Source organism: Rissa tridactyla, chromosome 10, assembly GCF_028500815.1.
Source record: "Rissa tridactyla isolate bRisTri1 chromosome 10, bRisTri1.patW.cur.20221130, whole genome shotgun sequence".
Classification (NCBI taxonomy): Eukaryota; Metazoa; Chordata; class Aves; order Charadriiformes; family Laridae; genus Rissa; species Rissa tridactyla.
The window spans coordinates 8,471,819-8,496,744 of record NC_071475.1 but is presented as its reverse complement, the minus strand read 5'-3'; the positions used below and the strand labels follow the sequence as shown (position 1 = coordinate 8,496,744).

The 24,926-nt window shown below is 51.9% G+C and overlaps 1 protein-coding gene across 4 annotated transcripts in view; it reads left to right on the top strand.

The window, feature by feature from the left end:
• Positions 1–19,788, top strand: part of PRICKLE2 (prickle planar cell polarity protein 2) — a 110,146-nt gene extending 90,358 nt beyond the window's left edge. For all 4 annotated transcript variants that reach the window (XM_054216539.1, XM_054216540.1, XM_054216541.1 and 1 more), the window contains 5 exons: positions 202–339; positions 702–905; positions 2,564–2,750; positions 5,489–6,352; positions 17,168–19,788. In XM_054216539.1, coding sequence (XP_054072514.1) covers positions 202–339; positions 702–905; positions 2,564–2,750; positions 5,489–6,352; positions 17,168–18,036 — 2,262 coding nt within the window. In that variant the 3' untranslated portion in view covers positions 18,037–19,788. The remainder of the gene's footprint in view (positions 1–201; positions 340–701; positions 906–2,563; positions 2,751–5,488; positions 6,353–17,167) is intronic.
• Positions 19,789–24,926: the final 5,138 nt, after the last annotated feature.

Genomic DNA, 24,926 nt, shown 5'->3' with positions numbered 1-24,926 from the left:
ACCTTCCTCCTGCCCGTTCTTCTCATCTCTACCTCTTGAAATTTTGGCCGAGCCCTGGGCTGAGTGAAGCCCAGATATCTGTGTTTCTCCAGCCTCCCAAGCCAAGGATGGAGTCCATTTGGGTAACCCCCGTGGAACTGTGGCTCGCTGGCTGGGGAGCCAGGGACACCCCTGACACCGAGTACCGCTTGTGTTTTTTAGGTCCGCTATTGCAATTCGTTGGATGAGGAGGAAAAGAGGGAGCTCAAACTCTTCAGCAACCAAAGGAAGAGGGAAAATTTAGGGAGAGGCAATGTCCGGCCGTTCCCTGTAACCATGACGGGAGCCATCTGTGAGCAGGTGAGTAGCAGCTGATGGACTGGCATCAGTGGGTGGCTTTTTAATCATCAACGTTAAGTGAAGCTCATGGGAGGAGTACCTGCCCCATTGTCCCTGCCAGCTTTGAGCTCTGGGGCCCGTCGGGGTATATGCCAAGAGCACCCCACAATATTTGATGTGGAGCAGTCACGCCAGCTCCTGGCCTCATGCAGGGGGAAAGCTGTTGATATCCTGTCCATAAAATGGGGATGAAAAGAGATTAAGAGGCATCAGAAAGGAGCTGTGAATTAGCACCTTCATCTGCGGCGCTTGCGAAAGCAGCTGGCTGACGACGGGCGGCAGCGGGCTTGCCGGCCCCCATTAAACACCGTTTTTTCTGACAGTGCGGCGGCCAGATCAACGGAGGAGACATGGCCGTCTTTGCCTCGCGAGCGGGGCATGGCATTTGCTGGCACCCTCCCTGCTTCATCTGCAGCGTCTGCAATGAGCTGCTGGTCGACCTGATCTACTTCTACCAAGATGGGAAGATCTACTGCGGCAGGCACCATGCTGAGTGCCTCAAGCCCCGCTGCGCCGCCTGCGACGAGGTAAGAGCCAGCTCACCATGGATGGCACCAGAGGGTTTCCCTTGCCAACTGCATGGTATTTCCCCTCCGCCCGCCCTGGCCTCTGCACGGAGGCACACATGCAAAACACGATGGTTGGGCTTTGCCAATGGTTCGTGCAAGCTTTTCGTGGGGTTTCAGGTGAGGATCTCGGGGATTTTTAGTTGCAGTCTGCCTGAGTCTGTTCTGAGATAGGTCCTCGTCCACACGCAGGGAGCTGGGGGGGCTTTCCATAAGCGTTTCCAGTAACAGCCCAGGCCCCGTGCCGTGTGATTTTAGCCCAGCTGTGTGTGGTGGTCCTCTCCCTTCTCCTCTGTCTCCCCAGAAGAAGCATCTGGGGGGAAGAGCGCTGTGTTTCCTACAAGACAGTAGTGTTTGAGTACACGCTGAGCTGAAATAGGCTTTAAGAGAGGAGATTAACAGGCTATAGCAAGCTGAACAAATGGAATACAAAACAAATATAGAAAACCGTACAGAGTCTGCTCTGAGTGTTTCTCAAGTGTCAATCTCTGTTTAAAAGGCTGGTGAAGGAAATTGTTCTGGCTTTTAAAGCTATGTGGAAAACCATATGTACTATAAAATACCATGTCCCATCTATGCAAGCGTGTAATAGTAAATATCCAAGGCTATATGCACCTCAAATGTAAAGAACATTGACGTATGTATCCAATTAAATTTGTAACGTTACCAGTGAAAAAACAACTCTTAACCATTCAACTGGCCCTATTTCCTTGTGGCTTAGGCTGGGTAATTTTTTTTTCATGTACTTTTTATCCTTGCAAATTCTCGTGCAAGTCTTTCATTCAGCTCCTTCTTTAACACACACTTCTTCCCCTGAAACATCCGGCACTAATTGCGAGAAAGAGTAACTCAGGGGTAAGAAGAGCTGCAGGGGAAAAGCTTTTGGTGTGACCTGTGCCAGGGCAGAGAGCCGGGGAGCAGAGCTGAGGCACTGGCTTGGCTTTGGGAGCGGAGGTGGGTGGGGATGGGCAGCAGAGACAGCAAGAAAGCATCTGCTGAAAACATTTTAGATGGCTGCTTCACCAACCCACCCTTAACAGCACTCCGTGCCTCAGTTTCCCCGCTGGTAAATGACTGTGATCATCTTTATAAGCACATGGGCTGGGGCAGAGGTGATGTTGAGGACCAGGTAGCTCCATCTTCTCTCCCCTCCAGAGAGCTGCCACTTCTCCTTGTGTTTTCACTCACCCTTTGTACTCAGGTCCCTGTTTCATAGACGGGTAAATGTGTTCTAGTAAGTGGCTGCTCTGTTCTTCAAAAGTCCACCGGATCGATAGGTTGTATATAAGTGTGTTTATTACCCTGATCGACCCCTCCTGCTGATGGATGTGCTTACGAGCATGTTACTGTGAGCTCTGCCTTAACGCTTTGTAGTCTGTGCACTGACACGATCCAGAGGTATTTGCATTTTAATGGATTTCCTTAAGAAGTGATGGGTGCCGCAAGCCAAACCACAGGAGTTTTCCATGCAGGACCGGGGGGTTAGCTGGAAAATTTGCAGGTTGTGTGAACAAAGGGACATAGCTGCTGTGAGCGGGCAGGAGACACGAAGGTTGGTGCCCATATCCCAGGTCCCCTCTCTGACCCACTGCTCCACGTTTGTGTTTTTACCCCCGCAGATAATTTTTGCTGACGAATGCACCGAGGCTGAAGGGCGGCACTGGCACATGAAGCACTTCTGCTGCTTTGAATGCGAGACGGTGCTGGGAGGGCAGAGGTACATCATGAAGGATGGCAGGCCCTACTGCTGCAGCTGCTTCGAATCCCTCTACGCCGAGTACTGTGACACCTGCGCCCAGCACATCGGTACGTGCCCCAGGGGGAGCAGGGCAAAGCCTCTGCTTGGAGGGTCATTTCTGGCAGCAAGAGCTGTCGTGTTAAGGCTTTGACAAGGACTCAAGGCTGTGAGCAGGACTGCTGAGGTCTGCACCAGCCCAGCAGCATACGAAGACGCTCATGCCCCTCTTCCATCCCACCAAGGAGCTGGCATGGTCATTTGTTTGGTTAAACCACTGTGTATCCCTTTATGTGGTCAGAGAGGGAAGGACTATCAGAGAGCAACCTCATGAGTTGTTGCAACTAGTGAAGGCTTTCTCTGGCCTATTGTAACACATGCTTTTTTTCCTTTAAATCTCATTTTCCTATAAACAGCCTGGCTCTTCGAGTCACAGATTCTTCCCACCCAAGCTTGCCAAAGGATGCTCATGAGTTAATGAGCTACTGACAGGAGAGATGCTAGTTCATTAGGCACCATTATTGGTTTCGTTTGCCTTTTTTAATCAACCCGCAGATAGATGTTCTCAGAAAGAAAGAAAGTAGCGCATCAGAGTCAACCTGCCTTTCTAGAACTGTGATTTAAAATGTGTTTTATACTGGGGGCTAGCTGTCCCATCAGCTTGCGCGGGGGGTGGCCAGGCGGGTGGGCTGGGAAGCTGCCTCACTGCTCTCTCCGATCCTGTTTGCCACTTGGCTGAGCATTTGCACGCACTCGCGGGCGGGCGGGCAGCCCCAGCTTTGTCCGTGGAGGTGAGCTCGTGTGTTCAAATATTTCATAGGCTGCAGGGAAAGAAAAAAAAAAAAACCAAAAAAACCCAACCAAACAAAAAAACCCAACAAAAAACCAACCAAACAAAAAAACAACAAAAAAAACAAAACCATTTTGCTCTTGTGCAGCGGCCAGATGGCATTGAAGGGGGGGCGGAACTTGGGGCTTCAGCAAAGCACTTGGAGGACGTGTTTGCTGTGACCTGCAGCACATCCCTCCTGAAAGCTCAGCTGTGGAGCAGTGAAGAAGCAGCTGTTAATGCTTCTTGCACGCTCCCTTCTCTTGTGCTTCCTCCATCTGCCGTCCTCCCCTCTGTCCACCCATCCGGAGCCTGCCGAATGTCAGGTTTTTGGGGGCAAAATGCCTGTTTTGGTGCATATCTGCACATTTCCAGCAAAAGAGGAACTGCAGCCATTTTGCTGCAAGTTGCTGGCCGTAGTCACTGATTTATGTGCCTAAGAGCCACATAAATCAGGGGTGAGTGCTTAGGACTTGCAAGGCTTGGGTTGGGTAGCCAAGGCTCGGAGTCAGGAGGCTGCGCTCTTCCCCTGCGAGATGGCTTCGGGGAATTGGAAAAGGAGCTGATAAAATCCCACCCACCGTCTTATCTCTCTTTTGTCCACAAACGTAGCACTCCAGTCTATATGAAAGCATTTTGCTCATTATAAGGGGAGAAAAAAAAAAAAACTAACACCATTACACTAAAGAAAATTTAGCTTGGAATAAAATGGACTGTTAATGTACTGTTCATTTGTAAATTATCCGGCAGCATTCACCCCCCCGCCCCGGCAGCACGGCTGGGGCGGGTGTGCAAGCATGAGCTGTGCACGCGTGTGGCTGGGCACCCCACCGTGCCGGCCAGCCTGCGCCCTGCGCCGCAGTTTCTCAGGTAACAGGGGCTTTTGCTGTGAACAGCAACTTAAACAAGTGAATAAAGCTTGTAATTGAAACCTCGGGAGGTTTGCTGGCGGCTCTGACCATGCAGCAGGCACGTCCTCCTTGGGGCTTCGCTGGCGGGGGACAGACCCTCTGCATCAATTCCTTTCCTTAACCCAAGGGGGGCTGGTGGGGGCAACCCAGAAAATTTGGCAAGGGTGTGCACTCAGATCCCTGGGGGCAGCTCTTTGCACTCTCTTTTGGAGAAGGGGCCCCAGTACCCAAATTAAAGTTAGTCTGGGGCTGTGTTAGCAGTGAGGGACAGGGATGTCATCTGCTTTGTTACGTACTTAACGAAGGCAGCACAAATTCCTCATTATGGTTCAGTTGGAGGCTTTTTTAAATAGGCAGTGTATTACTGCTTTGACTTCAAGGACTTTATGGAGAACTTCTTGCATTCCTTTGCTTTATGATCGGAAATATCCCCATTTAATACAAAATAGCTTGAGGCTCGGTTCTGCTGCCTTTCCCAGCATTAAGTAACTCCTGAGCAAAGGCCTGCAGCCTGCAAGGAATTATAGAATGGTTTGGGTTGGAAGCGACCTTAAAGATCATCCAGTTCCAGCACCCTGCCCTGGGCAGGGACACCTCCCACCAGCCCAGGTTGCTCCAAGCCTCGTCCAGCCTGGCCTTGAACACCTCCAGGGATGGGGCAGCCACAGCTTCTCTGGGCAACCTGGGCCAGGGGCTCACCACCCTCGTAGTGAAGAATTTCTTCCCGATATCTAATCTAAGTCTAAACTCTTCCAGTTTGAAGCCATTACTCCTTGTCTTATCACTACATGCCCTTGTAAAAAGTCCCCCTCCAGCTTTCCTGTAGGCCCCCTTTGAGTACTGAAAGGCCGCCATAAGGCCTTCCCGGAGCCTTCTCTTCTCCAGGCTGAACAACCCGAACTCAGCCTCAGAATTAGGAACGGGCTTAACTTCACAGGTTGGAGAAACCCTGCTGAAGGGCTTTCAAGAGCGAACACGGGTGCGTGTCGCTCATAGGGGATGCACATGTTAAGTGCAGTGCGAAGTGATGTGCGCAGGCTGACTGTCACTGTGTGTCTTCTCCCTCAAGGTATCGACCAGGGCCAGATGACGTACGACGGCCAGCACTGGCACGCCACCGAGACCTGCTTCTGCTGCGCACAGTGCAAGAAGTCCCTGCTGGGACGGCCCTTCCTGCCCAAGCAAGGGCAGATCTTCTGCTCCAGGGCCTGCAGCGTCGGCGACGACCCCAATGGCTCCGACTCCTCCGACTCGGCCTTCCAGAGCGCGCGGGCCAAGGAGTCCCGCCGCAGCGCCAAGATTGGCAAGAACAAGGCGAAAAGCGAGGAGGGGGCGCGCAGCCCATGCAACCAGCTGCAGGTCACCTCCAACCGCCTCTCCACCGACGTGGACCCGCTGTCCCTGCAGATGGATTTGCTGAGCCTGGCCAGCCAGACGCCGAGCCTCAACAGGGAGCACTTGTGGAGGAGCCGGGATGAGCTCTATCACTACGGGGGCAAAATGGAGCAAAGTCAGTCCCAAAGCCCTTTGCAGCTTCTCAGCCAGTGCAACATAAGGACCTCCTATAACCCCAGCCAGGTCCCGGGCTCGCAGCCAGATTTATGGGCAAAACATTTCAGCAACCCAAAGAGGAGCTCCTCGCTGGCCATGAAGGGCCACGGTGGCAGCTTCATCCAGGACTGCAGAGAGGACTATTACTCGGGGAGGCTTCGCTCGCAGGAGAGCTACAGCGACATGTCCAACCAGAGCTTCCCCGAGACCAGGGGGAGTCTCAAAGTCCCCAAATACGAAGAGGAGGAGGATGGCGGGATGCCGACGCCGCAGTGCCGCACCCGGCACCCCATCAACGCCCTCAAGTTCACAGAGGACCTGACGCCCACCGAGCAGACTCCCCGCGGCTCCATGGAGTCCCTCGCGCTCTCCAACGCAACAGGTATGTCACCCCTGCTCCTGTCACCCTGCGGCCACCCTAGGACCTCCTCCGTGTGATGAGGTCCCATGTGCTCTGAGTCAGTGCCACAGCAGGGGTCTTACCCGTTATGGGGGTGACCAGCAGCGTGGGGACCACTGCTCGGGGCTGGGGTGCCTGGCAGCCCCCGCTCGCTTCACTGGCTTGTTTGCCAAATGCAGGGCTCTATAGATGGCTGGCCTTCTCTGTAGCTCAAAACAAATGTTTTCAAGCTCTTTAATCCTCCCCTTTCCCCTGTGAAGAGGGGGGGGAAAAATCAAGGCCAGCTGCTCATGCACAGGCAAATTCCAGCATTCAGCACTTGAAGGGCTGCTGTCAGCTGCCCTTGGGGGCTAAAAATATCTTTAAATACTTTGAAATAGGCCCAGTTAACCCCCTCTACGTGTTGCGCCGTCCTTGAGCATGTGACCAGTTAAAAGAAATTCCTCCCCCTCTGTGCAGGGCTCTTTTTCTCCCCTTCCCCAGTCCTCTGGTAGAAACTGCAGGGAGAAGACAGCCGAGATGCTCCTCCCGCCGGGCTGAACACATTTCTCGTGAGCGCATCCCAGGGTAATATTTCCCAGTCCTCCCGCCCCAAACGTGTTTGGGTTTCATTTTGCGGCCATGGGGATGGCTGTGCGTGCACGGACGTGTCTGCGCGGGGCTCTGGTCCGCAGCTCGGCGCCGGGGAGGCTCAGCACCCTGCACACACCGTCCTTCCGCAGCCTGATGTAGTTTGCATTATCGGACAGCTGGGCTGGGAAAAGAAAATCCTGAGCCTGGTTTGCTCACCAGAGATACTGCCTTGCTTTTTCTTTGCCGCTCCCCCGGCTTTTCTCTATTCCAGCTAAGCATTGCTTGGATTCAGGCAGTTCCTGCGCCTGCCCCCTGCTAAATGGAGTCCATCTGTCTTGCTGTTACCGGTGCGGCATGTTTGGTGCCCGGTCCCGAGAGCTCCCCACGGGATGCTGGCACTGGGGATGGGGATGCGCCGTGAGCATCGCTGGGTCCCCAGCGAGCTGAGCACCGGTGAAGCCGAGCCCTGTGCTCTGCCCTGCCTGGATGGACAGGTTTGCTCTGCTACGCCCATACCTCCCATGTTTGTTTAGGGAAGCTGCCAGCCCTGTGCCAAGATGTGAAGTGATCTCTGTGTTCAGCTAGGATCTCCCTGACCGGCGAGCGGTAAAGCAGAGGGGGAGAGGAGAAGCCTAATGAGCTGGAGATGGTTTGGCTCGAACAGCCTCGGATACACACAGAGGAAAAATAGATGTGAAGTGGCGAGGGAGTTGGGAATTGCTCTTCGAAACAAGGTTCTTGGGAGCAAAGCCCCACATTTCCAAAGCCACTTGTGTTTCTGAAACTATGTATTGTGTAAAAACCCGTCAGTACAGAGAGTCTTAAGCAACGTGGAGTGCGGATGAGCAATCCCTGCGTGCTTTGGTGTTGGAGTGTAACAAGTTATCGGGGATACAGGTCGAGAGGTGAGAAACATGCCAAGGCCTTCATATTAGACTGAAAATCATTCTGTCTTTCATTTTAGAAGCCCTTTTTTAAAATGCTGGGAGGGAGATCTTCCAAAGGCATCCGTCTTCCATACATAGCCAAAGTATGAATTTCCTTACAGGCAGCGCCTGCCTTAACGATGCACTGCTTTCCTGCGTTCTGGAGCAGATCCTCAGCATGATGGGACTTGCAACGAATTTAAGCAGTTCCTCTGCAGAGTGAGGTGATAACATTTTTATTAATGTGCAAGATCTAATAATTTTCCTTGCTCTGGGACCTGGCTCAGCTCAAGCTGGGGGGCACTGCAGCAGTAACAGGCAGGGCCGTGTGTGCAATTATGGAGGACACAATTATCATCCTGTTTAATCAGCAGCATTTTGAGGACAGGGAGATTTGGTGGCCTGACTGAGGTCTGTGGGGGAGTGAGTTGCTGAGCAAACACCCTTGTGAAGCATCCCCAACACATCCCGGGTGTCCAGCTCGCCCCGTGCCCCGCACACCCCAGCTCTGCTTTGTAAGAAGCTCCCGGGCATCCGGATACGAGGTCCCTTTGAGCTACTGATGCTGCACAGTTGCTCCACCTTATAAAGTGAAATAATTCGTACCGCATCCCTCCAACATTTTATGGCATCGCTGAAAACGTTCTTTTTTTATAGGGAGCTGGAGGGCAAACAGTCCCTGACCTGCAGAGCACACGTTAAAAGCTGGTCCCTCCCTGGCAGCAGTTTTTGCTGTGATGTTTCTATTACGACGTAACTACTAATTAGCCAGAGATGTAAGAAAAAGCAGATAATGCATGAGATGTGCAGCGGTACTCCCTGTCCTCTGGCCAGAAAGCTGCCTCCTGAGTGCAGGTGATATTTGTAACGCATTCAGTGCCGGACGGGGCACCCGCTGCGGGTGTCAAGACCTGCGTGACCCCGAGTCTCCTGTGGGACCCCAGCTTTTCACCTTACCAACCAGGCTCGACTTAATCGCTTCAAAGCCGGTTCCTCATGGGTTGGTGACACTGTGTTAATCCTGGCCGCTTGCCCTCAAAGGGCTCAGCTGTGCTCTGCTGTCTCACGGTGGGTAGTGGTGCATCTCCGGAGTGACAGAGGTAGCCGTGACCCTCCGTGTGCTTTGTTTCGGGGTTTGAGTTAGATGGAAGTGTCTCTGCTGTCCTCTGGTTTGTGCTTGTGTAATTGCCACAAATGCTGATGTGATTTAACCACATCCACTGGGAAAGGGCAGAGTTCCCTGCTGGTGGAGGGCACCTCTCCTTCCCTTCCACGTTCCTGTTTGAAAATCCCTTCTCTGCCATCAACCAAAGGCTATGCCACGCTCCAATCCAATCGTCGTCTTCTTGAAGGCTGAGTCTTCCTCCTGCCCAACGTGGCAATTAGATGAAGAGGCAAAGAGCAAAAAATACTTCCTAGTGCGTTTTCCAAGAGAGAGCTCATTTTTGCTGGATTTTATATTATCTTTTGTATTTTATTTCCTTTGGCTGCTTTTGCTTTGTTTTTGTTTTTGTTTTTTTTTTCAATGGCATTAGCAACAACGCAAAACAGTGGATGCTGTAGCAATGTTTACCCTAAAACTCCCTTCATTAAGCAATCAGGACGATGCTAAAATGGAGTTTGTCCAGGAGGCTTTTCTCATGAGGAGGAGTCTGATCCTACCAGAGGTCAGTCACTTTCCAGAAGCTGCTGGGTCCATCACAGCTCTGCTCCCAGTGCTTGTGCTCTGCCTTGCTCTGCTTCTGCTTGTGTTGCCCTCTAAAAAGCGCCTTTGCAGGTGCTGTATGTGCCTAGCAGCTGAATTAGAAATCAAGAGCTGATCTGTGCTGATTCCAAGCAGTCATTTCCACAAAATGCCAGCTGGTCAAATAGCCCACTTAAGAAAGTACCTGCGGGCTAAATGTTATTCTCTGCGAACAGGCTCTTTGTGTGCAGCTTGCAGAGAGCAGGTGTGCTTTGGAGGTAGAAGTTGTGTCGAACAGTGATGCTTGTATGCAAAAGGAGAAATAGATTTCAAGTATTCCTTAAGAAAGTGAGTTTGGGTGAAGGTAACAGCCTCATCTGTCACAGCCGTAAATCCAGGAAAAAAAGATGTTAAACTGATGCCGTTACAGGGTGGAATGTGATTTCACATGTATGGCACACGTTTCTCCCGTCATCTGTGTTGTGAGATGGCCAAAAGCCCCAGGTAGCTTGGTTTTCCAGGACTAAACAACAACTGTGATACACCCAGAAGGCAGAGAGAAAAAAAAGGTACGAACACGCACGTGGATCAGCGCTGATCCCTGCGCATCGGCGTTGCAGAGTGACCTGATGGCATCCTCTGTCTCCAGTCCCGTTTTCTTCCTCTGCCTGAGGAGGGGTTGAAAGCTGCAGAGGAGAAGGAAAAAGCCCTGTTTCTCAGAGCCGGGGTATATTTTCCAAGAAGCGTTCAATGCACAAGGGCTGGGGAGCAGCTCCTGACCGCCCTCAGGAACGGCAGTGAGGGGCTCGGGGGCTGGTCCCCGTCCCCGTGTCCTCAGTGGCACTGCATCCCGCGGGGGCTCCTCTCCCCCCTGGGCCGGAGAGGGCGGCTGCCTCGGGCGCTTCAGCTGAGTTACACAAGCCAGAAAATGACACATTGACTGTTCCTGACTTTTTCTAAGAAAAAGGAGGCTCCCAGCTCTCCAGCACACTCTGCCACCCTTTTTTCCCCTAGATGTGGGCAGCGTAAAAACTGCTTCCAAGTTGGCAGATGGGATCCCTGGGAGGATTTATTGCAGTTTGGAGACCCAGGTATAACATTTCCGAATCCAAGCAGGGTCATTTCGAAACCCGGCGTGTGAAGACAGAGGTTTTCCATCCCAAAGGGCCGATGCCGAAACATTATAAAACTGCCAGGAATGTTTCTTCTCCCCCTCGCCCGCCTTTTGCTGCTTAGCAGTGGGAGGTTGGGTGTGCTTACTGTGGGGGCCAGCTGGCCCTCGGTGTCACACATGGAAGTGCCAAAGCACGTGGGTAACAACGAAACCAGAGGGAGAGCCGAAATGGACTTGCGGAAGGAGATGTTGGGGGAAGCAATAGTACATCATCCCCATCCCAGCCCGTTGGCATCCTGCCTTGTCTGGGGAGGGCACAGGAGCTGGTGGTGCTGATGAGGGGGTTTACGAGGGGGCTTCTAAGGTAAAATCCAACCCCTTTCCCAGGCAGCACCCGTGTAGGGGCTTCTTTCAGCGAGACAGACAGAGGGAGGGATTGCGTGGGAAATACGCCCTGACACCCTAGAGATGGCACAGGGGGGGCACACCGTGGGAGGCTGTCAGGACCGCGATCTGCTTGGCGAACGCTCTGCTTTCCCCCAAATTGTTTACTTTCCACGATTTCCACTTACGTAAGGGGTCTGCTTTATTTCTGCACATCCCGAGGTCGCTCAGAAGGGAGATGAGGCTGATCTATAAACAAAGCCTTTGGGCAGGCTGTTTTTCCTGAAGTTCCTTTTTATTTCTGGGTGTTGAACTTGAAATAAACCCTTTTTCAGGGGTGGTGAGGATGTGCCCGCCTGGTGCTATGGGAGAGAGAAGGCTCTGACACAGGGGGCTGGACACGGGGATGCTGCACCGTCCCCTCCTGTACCTCTATAGCTTCACTTAAACACTGGCTGGGCTGGGAGCAGGGTTTTGGTGCCAGCAGACACCTATGTGGGGCTTGAGTGGTGAGGACTGCGATGTGCAGGTATGTGTGTACGCTGTGGTAAATGTAAAGGCAAGAAGCGAGTGTCAGCGTAGCCCTGTTTGTGTGCAGTATCCTAAATCGGGGCGTTTTGCCTTCCCCCTCCGGGGTGAAGCAGAGGATGCTGTCTCTGCGCTGGGATGCTGGCTGCGGCGGGGCTTCACCCCGTGTTAGCCCAGCTTCGCGGGGAGTTTAATTGAATGGGGGCTGGGAGCTGCTTCCCCTCACCGGGGGGCTTCATTCCCAGCCTCACACCCGGCGTACGTGCTCTCTGCGGCCCCTCTGCTGTCGTTTGCCGAGTGGTCTAATAATTCATAATTAATGCAACTTGCAGCCCCGGTTTAGCAGAGCACACGGTAAGATTTAAGCGCCTGCGAGTGCTTTGTTGTGGCAAGGTTGTAGAGGTGAAGCTTAGGAGGAATATCTTCGTGCTGTCATTTTGCTTATTCGGTTGTTATTTCCCTTGGCGATGTTTTATGGGATAAACACGATTCTTAATAGGGGTGGGGAAGGACTTCAGAGGGGATCGTACAGCATGTTCTTAGCAAACCTTAATGTTAACTAGAAACCTGCTTTGTGTTCCCAGCACTGGAGCCAGCTCGAGTTTTATATCAAACGCCCGCAGACGAGCTACAGCTTTCACCTCTGCTCATCTGAAAGGCACCCGTTTCCATGGCTCCGGGGTGAAATATTGAGCCTGGCAGCCCCACGCAGCGGAGAACGGCAGCAAAATAACCCGCTGTGTCCACGTGCGCCGCGGTGCTGGCTCCAATCTGGCTGTGGGACGGCCACCAGCCAACGCACCGCGCTGGTGGCAGGAGGTGCCATCTCTCCTCTTCCAGTGCAAGAGCCTCTGGGGCAGCCAATGACGGATGTGCTTGGTGTCTCGGAGCATCATTTAGCCTCGTGGGTATCATCCCTGGGTTTTTGCGCCCTTGGAAAGTGCTCGGTGATGCGGTAACAACCATCTCGCACTGCGGGCCAGAGCAGGGCTCCCGCTGCCCTGGACGGCCTCGGGAAATGGATTCTCAGGTTTCCTCGTTAGAAAAAAAACACGGCTGCGTGGTGGGGTCTCCCCTCGCGCGCTCTTTCGTCCAGGCTAGGGCTTGATCAGGTTATTAGCTGTGTTCCCAGATGAAACACTTCATTAAGAGGGAGCTGCAGGGGCTGTAAATAAATACTGGTAATTCAAGAAGATTTGGCCTCAATAATGCACTGGTGTAGCTCTGAAATGGCAAATGACCACAGGAGAGGAGGGTCGGTGCCACCTTTGCTCCATCCAGGGCAGTGTGGGACCAGAGACCTGGAGCCGCTCTGTCTGTGCCCAGGCATCTGCTGCCTTCGGGTGCCCGGGAAACCCTCTGGTGCCGGAGCTTCCCCCGGCCGTTTCTGCTGTGATTGCATGGGAAGAGTTTTCTTCTCCTCCAAGCTGAAATTTTCCTTGCAGGAGTTCAGCAGACCTGGAGAATAATGTATTCCTTTCCTCTTCGCAAGCGGTTTTTTTTTCTGCGTTTGAAGGCTGTTATTATATCCCCTCCAGCCTTCTCTTCTCTAGACTAAACAACCCCTGCTCTTTCAAACTTTATTCCTAGGTCATGTTTTCTAGATGCAATTTTTTAGACAAATGTTTATTGCTGTCCTCTGAACTCACTGCGGTCAGGCTGGAGGGCTCCTGGCTGAGGCTTTATGGCTCCGCAGAGGGGGGCGGCATCATTTTTGCAAGCTTTGAAAGACTTATCTGGGCCTAACCCCCCCTCCCCGATACTTTACACCTTGCATTGGTGTAAAAGTAAAGCTAGGCCTGGAGGTACCTTTGTGTTTTGTGTTGGTTAGAAGTCGCATCCTTGACCTGGTAACTGCCCTGGGCACTGTAAGAGCTGTGTGGAGCTCTTGGTATCTGCAGGGATGCTATAAAAGCACAGCTTTACTCCTGAGTGAGCAGAAGAAATCCTTCACTGCCACCGTGAGTAGGTAAAAAAATGCGTCCCTGGCCCGCGGCTTGCTGGGTCACTTGCTAGTGTGGCTTGCAAAAAAAAGGCTTCTTTTTTGCAGCCTGCCAAATCTGCCTGGGAAGATGCGTTTGGCCCTCTCGAAGGAGCGTTTCCCACCCTGCCATATGGGGAAATGAAGCCGTGGGGTCTCGGGGTGGCTTTGCTGCAGTCTCCCAAGCACGGGCTCTGTCGTGCCTTGAGCTCCGTGTGCTGGCTGTGGTGGTGTACGTGCTCCGTGCTGGAATTCCTCTTACAATCGCCATTTTCCCAGCGATTCAAGATCTTAAAATGTGCGTGCTTAATTATAATCAGGCCGTCTGGATGAACAACCACAAACATCCCCTGGACCTAATAATCGTTGATTAAATATTGTGTTCTGAGCATGAACTGTATGTGGATCGCAGGCTCCTGGTCTGAAATCGCCTCCCCCTGTGCACACCAGGGCTTTGGAGAGGACAAGACAAAGCATTTTGCGGTGTCTTCGAGGGACTGGAGACCCCCATCCTGCACAAACCAAACCTGTGAAGCGCTGGCCCTGCCTTTCCAGGAGCCTCTCCCTAGATGCTCATTTTTATCCTTGCTGGATACAACCGGAGGGGAGAGGTGGTGGGGGCGGAGGGGCCCGACCCTGGCGGGTGCTGTTTGATGGGGCTCACCGTGCACCGGGGGCAAAGCACCAACGAGGTCAGCCCCTTTCAAACGATGCTGCCAAAATCCATCTGCTGATGCCGCAGAAGCATCCCGCGGCGTTTGGAGCTGTGTTCCTCTGCCGATGCTCGCTCTTATTGCAGAGCCGTGCCGGTCCTCCTAACGAAGGGTTGCATAAATGTCACCGAGGGCTCATTTTCTTCAGTGTCAGCTATTGTCTGACAGATCTGATTAAGGCCACATTCGGCTGTCAGTGGCCATGATTCACGTTCGGATCAGCTCCGCTGGCAATCCTACTGTTATTCTGGCTATTCGGGAGGTCTTTGAGCATATTATTGAGTTGCTTTTCCTTCCTCGGGGGCTGCTGGGTTCCTCCGTGGTGGCACAGGGAGGGACATGGGGAGCAGTGCCTAAGGTGACAAATGGCATGACTGGGATGAAAGGCTTCTCCAGAAGGAGGTGGTGTGTGCGGGGAATCGCTCGCTGCCATGATGAGAGCGGGGAGTGCGGGCGGGCAGGTCCTCGGAGGGGACAGTTTCCAAAGGGTGGTCAGCAGGGTTGGGTTAGCTCGCTCGAGATTGGCGTGGCTTAGGGGGAAAAAAAAAAAAAAGGCATGAAGCTGGCTTGAAAACTGTGTCCTTTTCGAAACAAAAAATAGCTTTTCCTTTTATTTTAACCCAGCCTCTCCCTTTTTCTGCGGCGTTCAGGGATTGCCTTCCCTTTGCCTTCCTCTGTAATCATAAACTCCAGAAACATCCCCATTAGCAGCAGAAAAGCAAACGAGCAGAGAAATGGCTGCGGCGGCTGGGACTCGGGGAGCAAAGCCAAATCATGCGAGACCCAGCAGCGGTTTGTGCTCAAGCGCTGAAGCTCTCGGTGGTGCCACCGAGGGCAGGGTTTGGAAAACCTTGCCCATATTTGCAGGATCTGTTGATCTGTTTAAGGCTGAGTCCAAAGAAACCCTTGAAGCGGCTCGTAAGCAGGGTTGGTGACAGCAGCCCTTGTTCTTGTTCAGGTTGGGCAGGCAGCGGCTGATGCTGAAGGAGCTGAGCTCTCGATGAAATATAAGCAGCTTTTGTTACGGGGAAAATAAGTTTATTCTTGAATTGCGGGTTGGGCTGTTTTGGTGGGTTTTTTTTAAAATTAATTTACAAAGTCATAAATTCTGGGTGATTGCATAAGGGCTGTGCGTCATGTTGAAAATCCTGCTGATGGTGCAGAGCTCTCCCCGTTCGGTCTGCACCGGGAGGCTGTCGGAGAGGGACGGGGAGAAGAGCGCCAAAGCAAACACTCTGCCTTTGATTTGGGATGAAATGGATTTCCTTTGAAATAGCTTGCAAAACACGTTGTCCTGAGCTTGCAATGCAAGCACTGACTGCTGGCAGTTGTCAAGCCAACGCGGAGATAGTCAGAAAATAGAAAACACCCAGAAAACGGGCCAAAGACTAGAGTTATGTGGGGTGCATTGAGTTTCTCATTGATGTCAGGTGCTGAGTGGACACTCCTCTGCTGCCAGGTGAAGGCTTTCTGGGCTGGAGGAGAGCACCTTGAAGGAGTTCTGGGCTGGAGAAGAGCACCTTGAAGGAGCTTTGGGCTGGAGGAGGGCACCTTGAAGGAGCTCTGGGCTGGAGGAAGAGCACCTTGCAGGAGCTCTGGGCTGGAGGAAGAGCACCTTGCCAGCAGCTCTGGGCTGGAGAAGAGCACCTTGCAGGAGCTCTGGGCTGGAGGAAGAGCACCTTGCAGGAGCTCTGGGCTGGAGGAGAGCACCTTGAAGGAGCTTTGGGCTGGAGGAGGGCACCTTGCAGGAGCTCTGGGCTGGAGGAAGAGCACCTTGCAGGAGCTCTGGGCTGGAGGAAGAGCACCTTGCAGGAGCTCTGGGCTGGAGGAAGAGCACCTTGCAGGAGCTCTGGGCTGGAGGAAGAGCACCTTGAAGGAGTTCTGGGCTGGAGGAGGGCACCTTGCAGGAGCTCTGGGCTGGAGGAAGAGCACCTTGAAGGAGTTCTGGGCTGGAGGAAGAGCACCTTGAAGGAGCTCTGGGCTGGAGGAGGGCACCTTGCAGGAGCTCTGGGCTGGAGGAGAGCACCTTGAAGGAGTTCTGGGCTGGAGGAAGAGCACCTTGCAGGAGCTCTGGGCTGGAGGAAGAGCACCTTGCAGGAGCTCTGGGCTGGAGGAAGAGCACCTTGCAGGAGCTCTGGGCTGGAGGAGAGCACCTTGCAGGAGCTCAGGGGTGGCTGGCACATGGGAGAGACCCGGTGGGCCACCCTCCCTAGCAGGGCAGCCAACGTGCAGCTCCGTGGCTATCTGCAGGGATAGCCTGTCCCTCCTGCCATCCCGCTGCTTACGGAGAGCTCCAGCAGACCCTTTGGGGCTTGGGTGTTTCCTTGCCTCCTGGGAAACCCAACTGCATGCATATGGCCAAGGGTGCCCCAAGGTGTCATTCTGGGGACCTGTGTGGTGCAGCATGGTGACAAGCCTGAATTAGTCAGTGGCCCCGTTTTCAGCTGCCCCTGACATTGTTCAGTCCTTCAAAACATGTCGTCGTTGCACAAGGTGTGGGTGCGGGATCATGGCACCCTAGTTATCTCAGCGTGCAGGAGGCCTCAGGTTACCTCTGACGCACGGTTTCTCACTGGCATCGCTAGTTATTCCTATCAAGTCACAGACAGCGTAGACATATGGGGAGGGAAGTCGTGAAAAGCAACTTGGAGTCCAACTCAAAACACCTTAAATTGGTGTGATTTCCCCAAAGGAGGAACTGCCTGCTGTTTTAAAAAAAAAATTAAAAATCATCCTCTTGAAAGGGCTCTTCAGGACAGCATCTAAACCACTGAGTTATTTTTTAAAGCAAAAGTCTCAGGCTAAAACCAGCCTCCTCCCTGTCTATCTCTGCTGATAGAAAATTCTCATTCCTAACTCTCTTTTTTTCCTCCCTTTGCCCTTTCCCTGCAAAGGCCTCTCGGCAGACGGTGGAGCCAAGCGCCAGGAGCATCTCTCCAGGTTCTCCATGCCTGACCTGAGCAAAGACTCGGGCATGAACGTCTCAGAGAAGATGAGCAACATGGGGACGCTGAACTCCTCCGTGCAATTCCGAAGCGCCGAGTCGGTGCGCAGCCTGCTGTCGGTGCAGCAGTACCAGGACATGGAGCCCAACCTGCACGACCTGGCCAGCCCCCTCGGGTACCGAGAGCGGCCGTCGCACGGGCGGATGCACCAGAGCTTCGACTATGGTAGCGGGGTGGCTGGGGGCAAGCTGGGGGTGCAGGAGGGCCCAAGACATGCCCCCATGAGCGAGCGCATGCGCCGGCGAACTAACCTCCGGGATGACGACCGGCATTACCGCCCGCACCGGCCCCGGCGGTCTCGACGTTCCCGGTCGGATAACGCCCTGCACCTGGCCAGCGAGCAGTGCTGCCGGCTGAAGGAGAGACCCTCGCTGCGAGCCAGGGAAGACTACGACCAGTTCATGCACCAGAGGAGCTGCAGAGAGACGGTGGAGCAGGGTCCCCGCAGGGACATCTATGGCCACTGTCCCCGGACGGTGTCGGATCTCGCCTTGCAGAACCACTTGGGCGAGAGATGGGGGCCCTACTTCGCCGAATACGACTGGTGTTCGACCTGCTCCTCTTCTTCGGAGTCCGACAACGAGGGCTATTTCCTCGGGGAGCCGATTCCCCAGCCCGCCCGCCTCCGGTACGTGACCAGCGAGGAGCTCCTGCACAAGTACGGCTCGTACAGCATGCCCAAGTCCTCCACGCTGGGTGGCAGGGGACAGTTGCACAGCCGGAAAAGACAGAAGAGCAAAAACTGTATCATATCCTAATGGCATCCTTGCCGGGCACCTTGGGAGAGAATGTAAATTAACTCACAAACTTGCACTGTTTTAGATCCTGTAAGCGCTTTTATTGTAACAAAAAAAGACCCGAAGAGTAGGGATTTGTAAGAAGGTTGTAGACTGGCTTCTATAAATAGTCATAATCCTGGGCACGGTGAATATATTTTGCACATCTTACTTTGGAGAAAAGAAAACAAAAAAGTTCACTTTAGCCTGTAATATTTACCCAGTAGTTTTAACTCTTTCTCCCAAATACTGCCAACCTTTAGAGTTCTGTTTGTCCGTACGTTGTGGTTACCACCGTTGACTCTCAGCATCAGTTTGCCGGTAGCTTTTGCTTTCCACCACATTTTTTGTTTTCCACGGGCCATGTTGGTAGGTCATTTGTCTCTCTCGGACAGTGTGGGAGCCTAAGTTATTTCCGTGATCATTGTAAATGCAATGTAAATGAGAGTTTGGAGAAAATATTTTTGTATTTTGTAATATCAGAGGAATTTCTATATCTTAGGAGTCACTGGGAAAATGCATGCACATTCGGAATTGTTTTCAGCCAGAGCTAATCAAACAGTACTTTGGACACACACACCCCCCCTTTTCCATTTCATCATCAAATTTCTTAAGCATATCAGTGAGAGTTTGAGTTGTCATTTGTTTGGAGGGTTGGTTGGTTTTTTTTTTTTAAACCCTGTTTTCTGTTTGTTTGTTTCATTCCTGGTAAATAAAGAGAACATTTTCCAATTCATTAAATCTCGAAGAGGCCTCGGTAGCATTTTGAAGTCTGCTCGTGCCTGTGGTTTTCAGGTACGCTCCATCAGTCAGACACAAGAATCCTGACAGCTGCGAAAGGGACCTTTTTTTTTTTTTTTTTTTTTTAATTATTATTAAATAGGAAAGAACAGAACTACCATATGTCTGCAACGTTGTAAATGACCAAAGCCAGAGAAGGAATTTCACACCTCTGTAGAGAACGCTGAAGTTACTAAACGTTGAACTGTTATTTGGAGTAAATAAAAGTGTAAATGGTGCAATTGTGTGATGTCAGCATGACGTTGTTTTGAATATAGACTTGTCTTATGGTGCTCTAGTCTCCTGGGTTATGTTAACTGCTGTTCATTACCAAGTGGAAGTCTCAATATTGCCTACTGCCTAACCATGTACGAGAACGACTGCGACCTGCTCCCGGCGGGCCCGAGCCTGCCCTTGGCCAGTGGCCCAGGGGGGGCTGGTGGCCCAGGTGGGCTCAGCCCCTGCCCGCGGAGCTGGGACAGCCCCCCCTGCAGCAGAGGGGTCTATAAATAGGGCTCAGCTGTATTGTATTATGGTGGATGTGAGTTTGTTCTCTGTGTGCATTAAACCATTGGGGTTCTGCCGTCGCCCGCGCATCCCGGCGGATGCACCGGAGGGTTGCAAAACCGATGGCGGCTTCTCCCGCTGCTTCCTGGGAAGGAGCAGGTTTGCAAACGGGGCTCTCGGCACCCAAAGGTGCAGGTTGGCGCCTGAGGGTCTTGAGATAAACCTGGGCTTTGAGCCGCGAGGAGGGCTGAGAGGTTTAACGGGCTGCATCGCCCCTCGCCCCACACGCTGCCCCTGCGGGAGGGGGGGTCGGCGGGGGCGCCCCGATGCCTACTGAAAGCAGCAGACGCAGAAAAAAAAAAATAATAAAAAAAAAAATCTTGAAGATGGATGTCTCCATACCACAGACTATTGCTAGGAAATTTTTTTGTTGTTTGTAAAGGACAATGTGATAATTATTATGCCTTTAAAAAGAAAAAACAAAAAAGAAATTACACTTAAGTATATTTAAAAAAAAAAAAAATGTTTTTTCCAGTTGGAATAAATGGAAGTATTCATCCAAAGGGAAGTCTCTCGTGTATGTTTTTTTGCTTTTAAGGAGTGTTGGTTAATTGTGAGTAGAAAACTTGATTTTTATTTAGCTGGTCTTGCAGTAAAAGCACAAGAACCAGCTCAGCCCCGTCCTTGACATGGTTTCAGTGGGCAGGAAAAGCCGACAGAGGAGCTTCTCCTGCACACCACGCGCCTTCCCCGGCACTGGTCACCCGCACCCATTTTTTGGTGTTTAAAAAGCCAAGTCTTCACCTGGTGTAAGCCGGCGCAGCTCAGCCCAGATCCCTGGCGAGCCTCTGGTTTACGGTGGGGGGGACTTCGACCTGTAATTTATAAATAACAGCCTTTTTCTTTGAAAGATCACAGATCTTTCCATGTTTTCCAAAACAGACCTGGTTAAATCGGGTAGGGTTATTGCTTTCAGCGACAAGTATGACACTATAACTACAGGTTATTATATAATTGGCGTTTAATATGTACAATTTAATTCATTGTCAGTGATTAAAAGCACAATGAATGTTGTCTGTCAGCTCCAGTACAGCTGAGCTGCTCTTTGTACAGCGGGAGCCTGAATCACTCGGCAAATGGTAAAAAAAACCTAATCCCCAGCCTTTCCCCTTTCAGTGCTTGCTGCCTCTCCCCAGGGGGAACTTAACAAGCTTTAAAGACTTCTTGCAACACCTTTTCCCGTGCAATTTTGTACCGAAATCCAGGGCCCGGTGCTCCCTCCCGCATGGGGCGATGTCGCTGCTGGGAAGCAGCTCTTCAAAAGCCACTGTTTCTCACCAGGGAGCATCTCTGCGGCCCTGCGGAGCGCTGGTGTGCGACCCAGCTTTAACGCACCGCTGGAATCGGGAGAGCCAGGCAAAAAACTGGGGGGAGAAGAGTCTCTGGTGATGCTCCCCTCTGCTGGGCCCTTCCCCAGCATTACAAAAAGGTCTCCGGTCACATTTTGTAAGACAGACGGTGCTGGCAAAATAACAAGTCAATCCAAATTTCAGCAATAAAAGTGCAAATGCAGCTTCCAAACCTTTTTTATTTTTCATATGGGCTCCAGAAGTCCCATATACTTCAAGACACATGGTTTAAAAAAAAAAAAAAAAAACGGCATTTTTTTTCCCTAGCCCATTTGAGGTATGAGATTAACCATTTCTGACAAACCCACTGAGCTTGAGGGATGGAGCTATGAGTCTGTAAAATTTTGCTCCGTCTCCATCTGGCCCCGCTGGTTTCCCTCTCTGTGCTCCGGGCGCGGGTGCCAGCGCCCCGTGGGAGCGGGGAGCATGGACAGCCCTTCTCTTTCCCGTCTCCGAGAACCCAGTACAGGAGACACCACCTGAAGCTCGGGATGAGTGTCAGCAGGTCCGGTTTCCCGGAGGGGAGGGACCGGGCACCGCGCTGGGGTCACCGTTTGGTCACTGGGAAGCCTTTTGCTGGCGCCCTGGACAGCTGTGTCGCCAGAGTTAGCCTGGCACACTGCCAATGGTGCTTAAACAAAATTATAGAATCTGATCAGGTTTATTGCTGCCACAGTTTTCTGCCAAAAAAGAATGTTTGGGGTTTTCCCCCCCCCCCCTCCCCCTTTTTCCCCTAAAAAAGTCCTTGGCAAGGCCCAGCCTGTGTGACCCCAGGGGACTGAGTGGTACCCTGGCCATCCCACCGTAGCCACGCGATGCTGGCCGTGGCTTTGCAAGGCGCAGGGCTGCCTCCCACGAGCTGGTCCCGAGGACACGGACACACAACCCTTCAGCAGCTGTTGCCTCCATTGCAGAGCCGACATCCGCAGCCCACGCTTGGCCGCAGCCCGGACGGCAGCGGGAGCACAGCATCCTTCATGTCCAGTCTCCCCAGCAGGCCGGGGGGGACTCAGTAAAGCCCCTGCAACACCCCGGACTGGGCAGCATGTTGGCCCAAAAGCCACTGGAGCTGTGCAGGGAAGCTTGCAGCACATTGAGGGTTTTTTGTTTTTTTTTTTGGGAAGCCAAAAGCCACACAGCCTTGAACCCGTGCAGATAAATTATAATCAGATGAGCAGAGCCTCTGCGGAAAGACACAGCGATGGGAAGTATGAGGTTAGAAATAACCAGAAGCACCCCGAGCTGGAAATGGTTATACACAGATAATCCCTTAGTTGCGAATGGCCCAAGTGGCTCTGGCTACGCCACCCCTGCCGAGCTCGAGGGTGCGAGCAGCCCGTGCTGCCGGCGGCTTTGAACACCCAGTTGCCCACGAAGCAGTGCCTACATGCAGCTTAAAGACAGCAATGGTGGTTTAATTAATGAGAGCACTTAGATGAAGGCTGAGGGCTGCTGAGAAACAGGCGTGCACTTAGCATCCCAACTGACCGCCCCGGCAGCACCAACCCTGGCACTGCTCTGCCGCTGCTGCCCCCGCTCCCCGGCCCCCTCCCCAGCTAATCCGGGCTCCTGGGCTGGGAGCTGCGTGTTATCTGATGAACTTTGCTCCTTCAGGCTTAAAAAAAGATCCCTGTTCCTTGCATTTACATACAATTATGCTATTCTTGAAATCTAGGCTGTCCTCATTCTCCCGGAGATTATCTGTCACCTATTAGATGACCATCCTCCATGGCCAGGCAAAGCTCATTAGCTAAGAACAATTTCAGAGGACTTTATTTAAAAGATTATCTTTTTTTTTTTTTATGCAACACATTCTCAACCTAGATCCTTAAACCTATTTAGGAATTCAGCTCCTGTTGGAGTACAAGGGGAACTGGTGACCGAGGATGCTCAGGGCCATGAACAAGTCACTAGAGAGATGTTTCCAAAAGCATCCACAAGTCGTGACATACCAGTGCATTTATAAACTGTACCCAATAATAACATATTTTTCTTGTAAAGACTGGATCTTTATTCAGGTTTCACCTCTCCATGTCCCACGAGGAGCTGCCAAGCCCACCACCTTCCACCACCCTGCCGGGACACCCGGAGACACCGCAGCCGAGAGCCGACCCTTTCCCACCACACATGAGTTCTCCATCCCGGCCACTTCCAGTATCCATTTTCTGAGTTACAGCGGCAGGGTTGGATCAGCTCCCTTTGCTTTTCTGAGTGTGAGATTGCACCTTTCCGTTCCTTTTTTAAATTGGCTGTGGACAAACACGGACCGGCTGAAGGCTGGCAGCTCTGCAGCCGGAGGGTTCGCCATACAGGTATTATTTTTTTTTTTTTGCTTTGGAGACTCACACTGGCACCTGCCTGAGTCTCCCTTGGGAAAGCCCTTCTCATTTTCCACAGCTATTTCAATATTTCACAATGCTGAAAGAAAAAAAAAAAATAAATTAAAAGGCTTTTATTGCCAGGCAGGTACTGCTAGATGCTGACATTTTGTTAGCCAGCAAGGCACTGTAATAGTCACGCCTAGTGCCAAGAATGCCTCTCTGGATCGCTGAGTAGGAAAAAAAAAAAGAAAATTTAAATTATTTGAGTTCGCTGCCTCTGCCCATCGACACTGGACTCCAGCGGTGTGCAACGTGCCTTCCTCCATGTAACTGCAGCAGCTTCATCTGCCTCCAGGCTTCATCCTCGCCTGGGAGGAGCGGGGGACGGCAGGTCTCAGGCTTAACCCACCTGATGGCACACTGTCCCTTAGCTCGGTGACCAAAGGCCCCTCATCTATGGCTCCACCTTTCTGCTTCTTCACGTCTTACTAATAACTCAGCAAATTACCAGCCTCCCTGGTTTAGGCAAGCCCAGTCATTTGCTAAAGCATTCTCAGGAGAGTTTTCCCGTTTGTAAAAGCAAATATTTATATCTGCTGCTCTCTTGGAGGCTCTGGATACGCTCAAGTCTTAAGGCAAGATTTGGCTGAAAGAGCTGATTTATTAAAAGGGATAAACAAAGCCCTGTGAAGCAAGTTAATTCAGTCTAAATAAAGCATTAAGCTGTGAAGAGCGCACATCAGATCACAGTATATACATACATACTCATCTACGTATACACACATATATAATTCATACAATCACATACGCAGTCCTCCGGCCTGGGATCCCATATCAACATCCCCCCAGGAGAAAGCTAGCCCCGAGCCAGGCTATATGTATATTAGGCAATGTATATATTAGTACATGCCTTGATTTTTAATAAATCCTCTCCCACCCCAGCCGCAGAGATCCCTTCAGCTGCCGGCCCTGCTGGTGCGCCGTGCCTCAGTTTCCCCATCTCCAAATCTCCACCGCAATGATGCTTTTACTGACCAGGAGCTTGAAAACCTTGGGTGAGGGAGGCTGCCAAAATAGCTCTAATTTAAACCAGTGGCTCTGGCTGAGGGTTTGAGCCAGTTTTGTTGGCACCTGGGTGTGAGCAGGCTCAGGCCCCCGCCCCGGCCGTGGCTCGTTTCCCATTGACACAACCCTCCCTTAGATCCTCGCTGCTCAAAAGTGCTCGCTTCAGCTGTATACAAGATTTTTTTTTTTTCTTCTTTTCTGTAAGTCGGGCTTTAATTGTCAATTATTTGCTCATGAGTACTCTTTTATGGCTGATGCTGGAGCAGACTCAAGCAGTTTTTATTTTGGTACTTGGTTTAATTAGCTTTTTTGGAAGAGCGAGGCAGGGCAGAGATCCATTCTTGCTGCTCATCACATATTCATTATTTACATTTTTCAGTATCCCAAGTAACTCGGCACAGAAAACAAATAAATGAAGGCTGAAACACATACAAAACATCTGGAGACGCTGCAATTCTGTAATTATAACGGCTCATTCTCAATGCACAAGGGCTCCGCTGAGTGCCTGGTGGAAAGGCCATTAATATATTGGCCTGACGGAGATCTTTGCTGTCGGGCTGGATGCTTTCAGATGAGCTCCACCCCCCCAACCCCGGCCCCGTCCTCCCGTCCCAGTCGGGTCTCATGTTGACTCACCGCCAAAAGCCAAAACAGCAGAATTTCTGGTTGGTGTTGGGCGGCAGCAGGCTCTGGAGCTCTTGGCCCACAACAGTAAATACAGCTGGTCAGATTAGGGCTGCTGAATAATTTATGTGATGACTCTTCAAAATAGTAAATCCCCCCCCCGCAG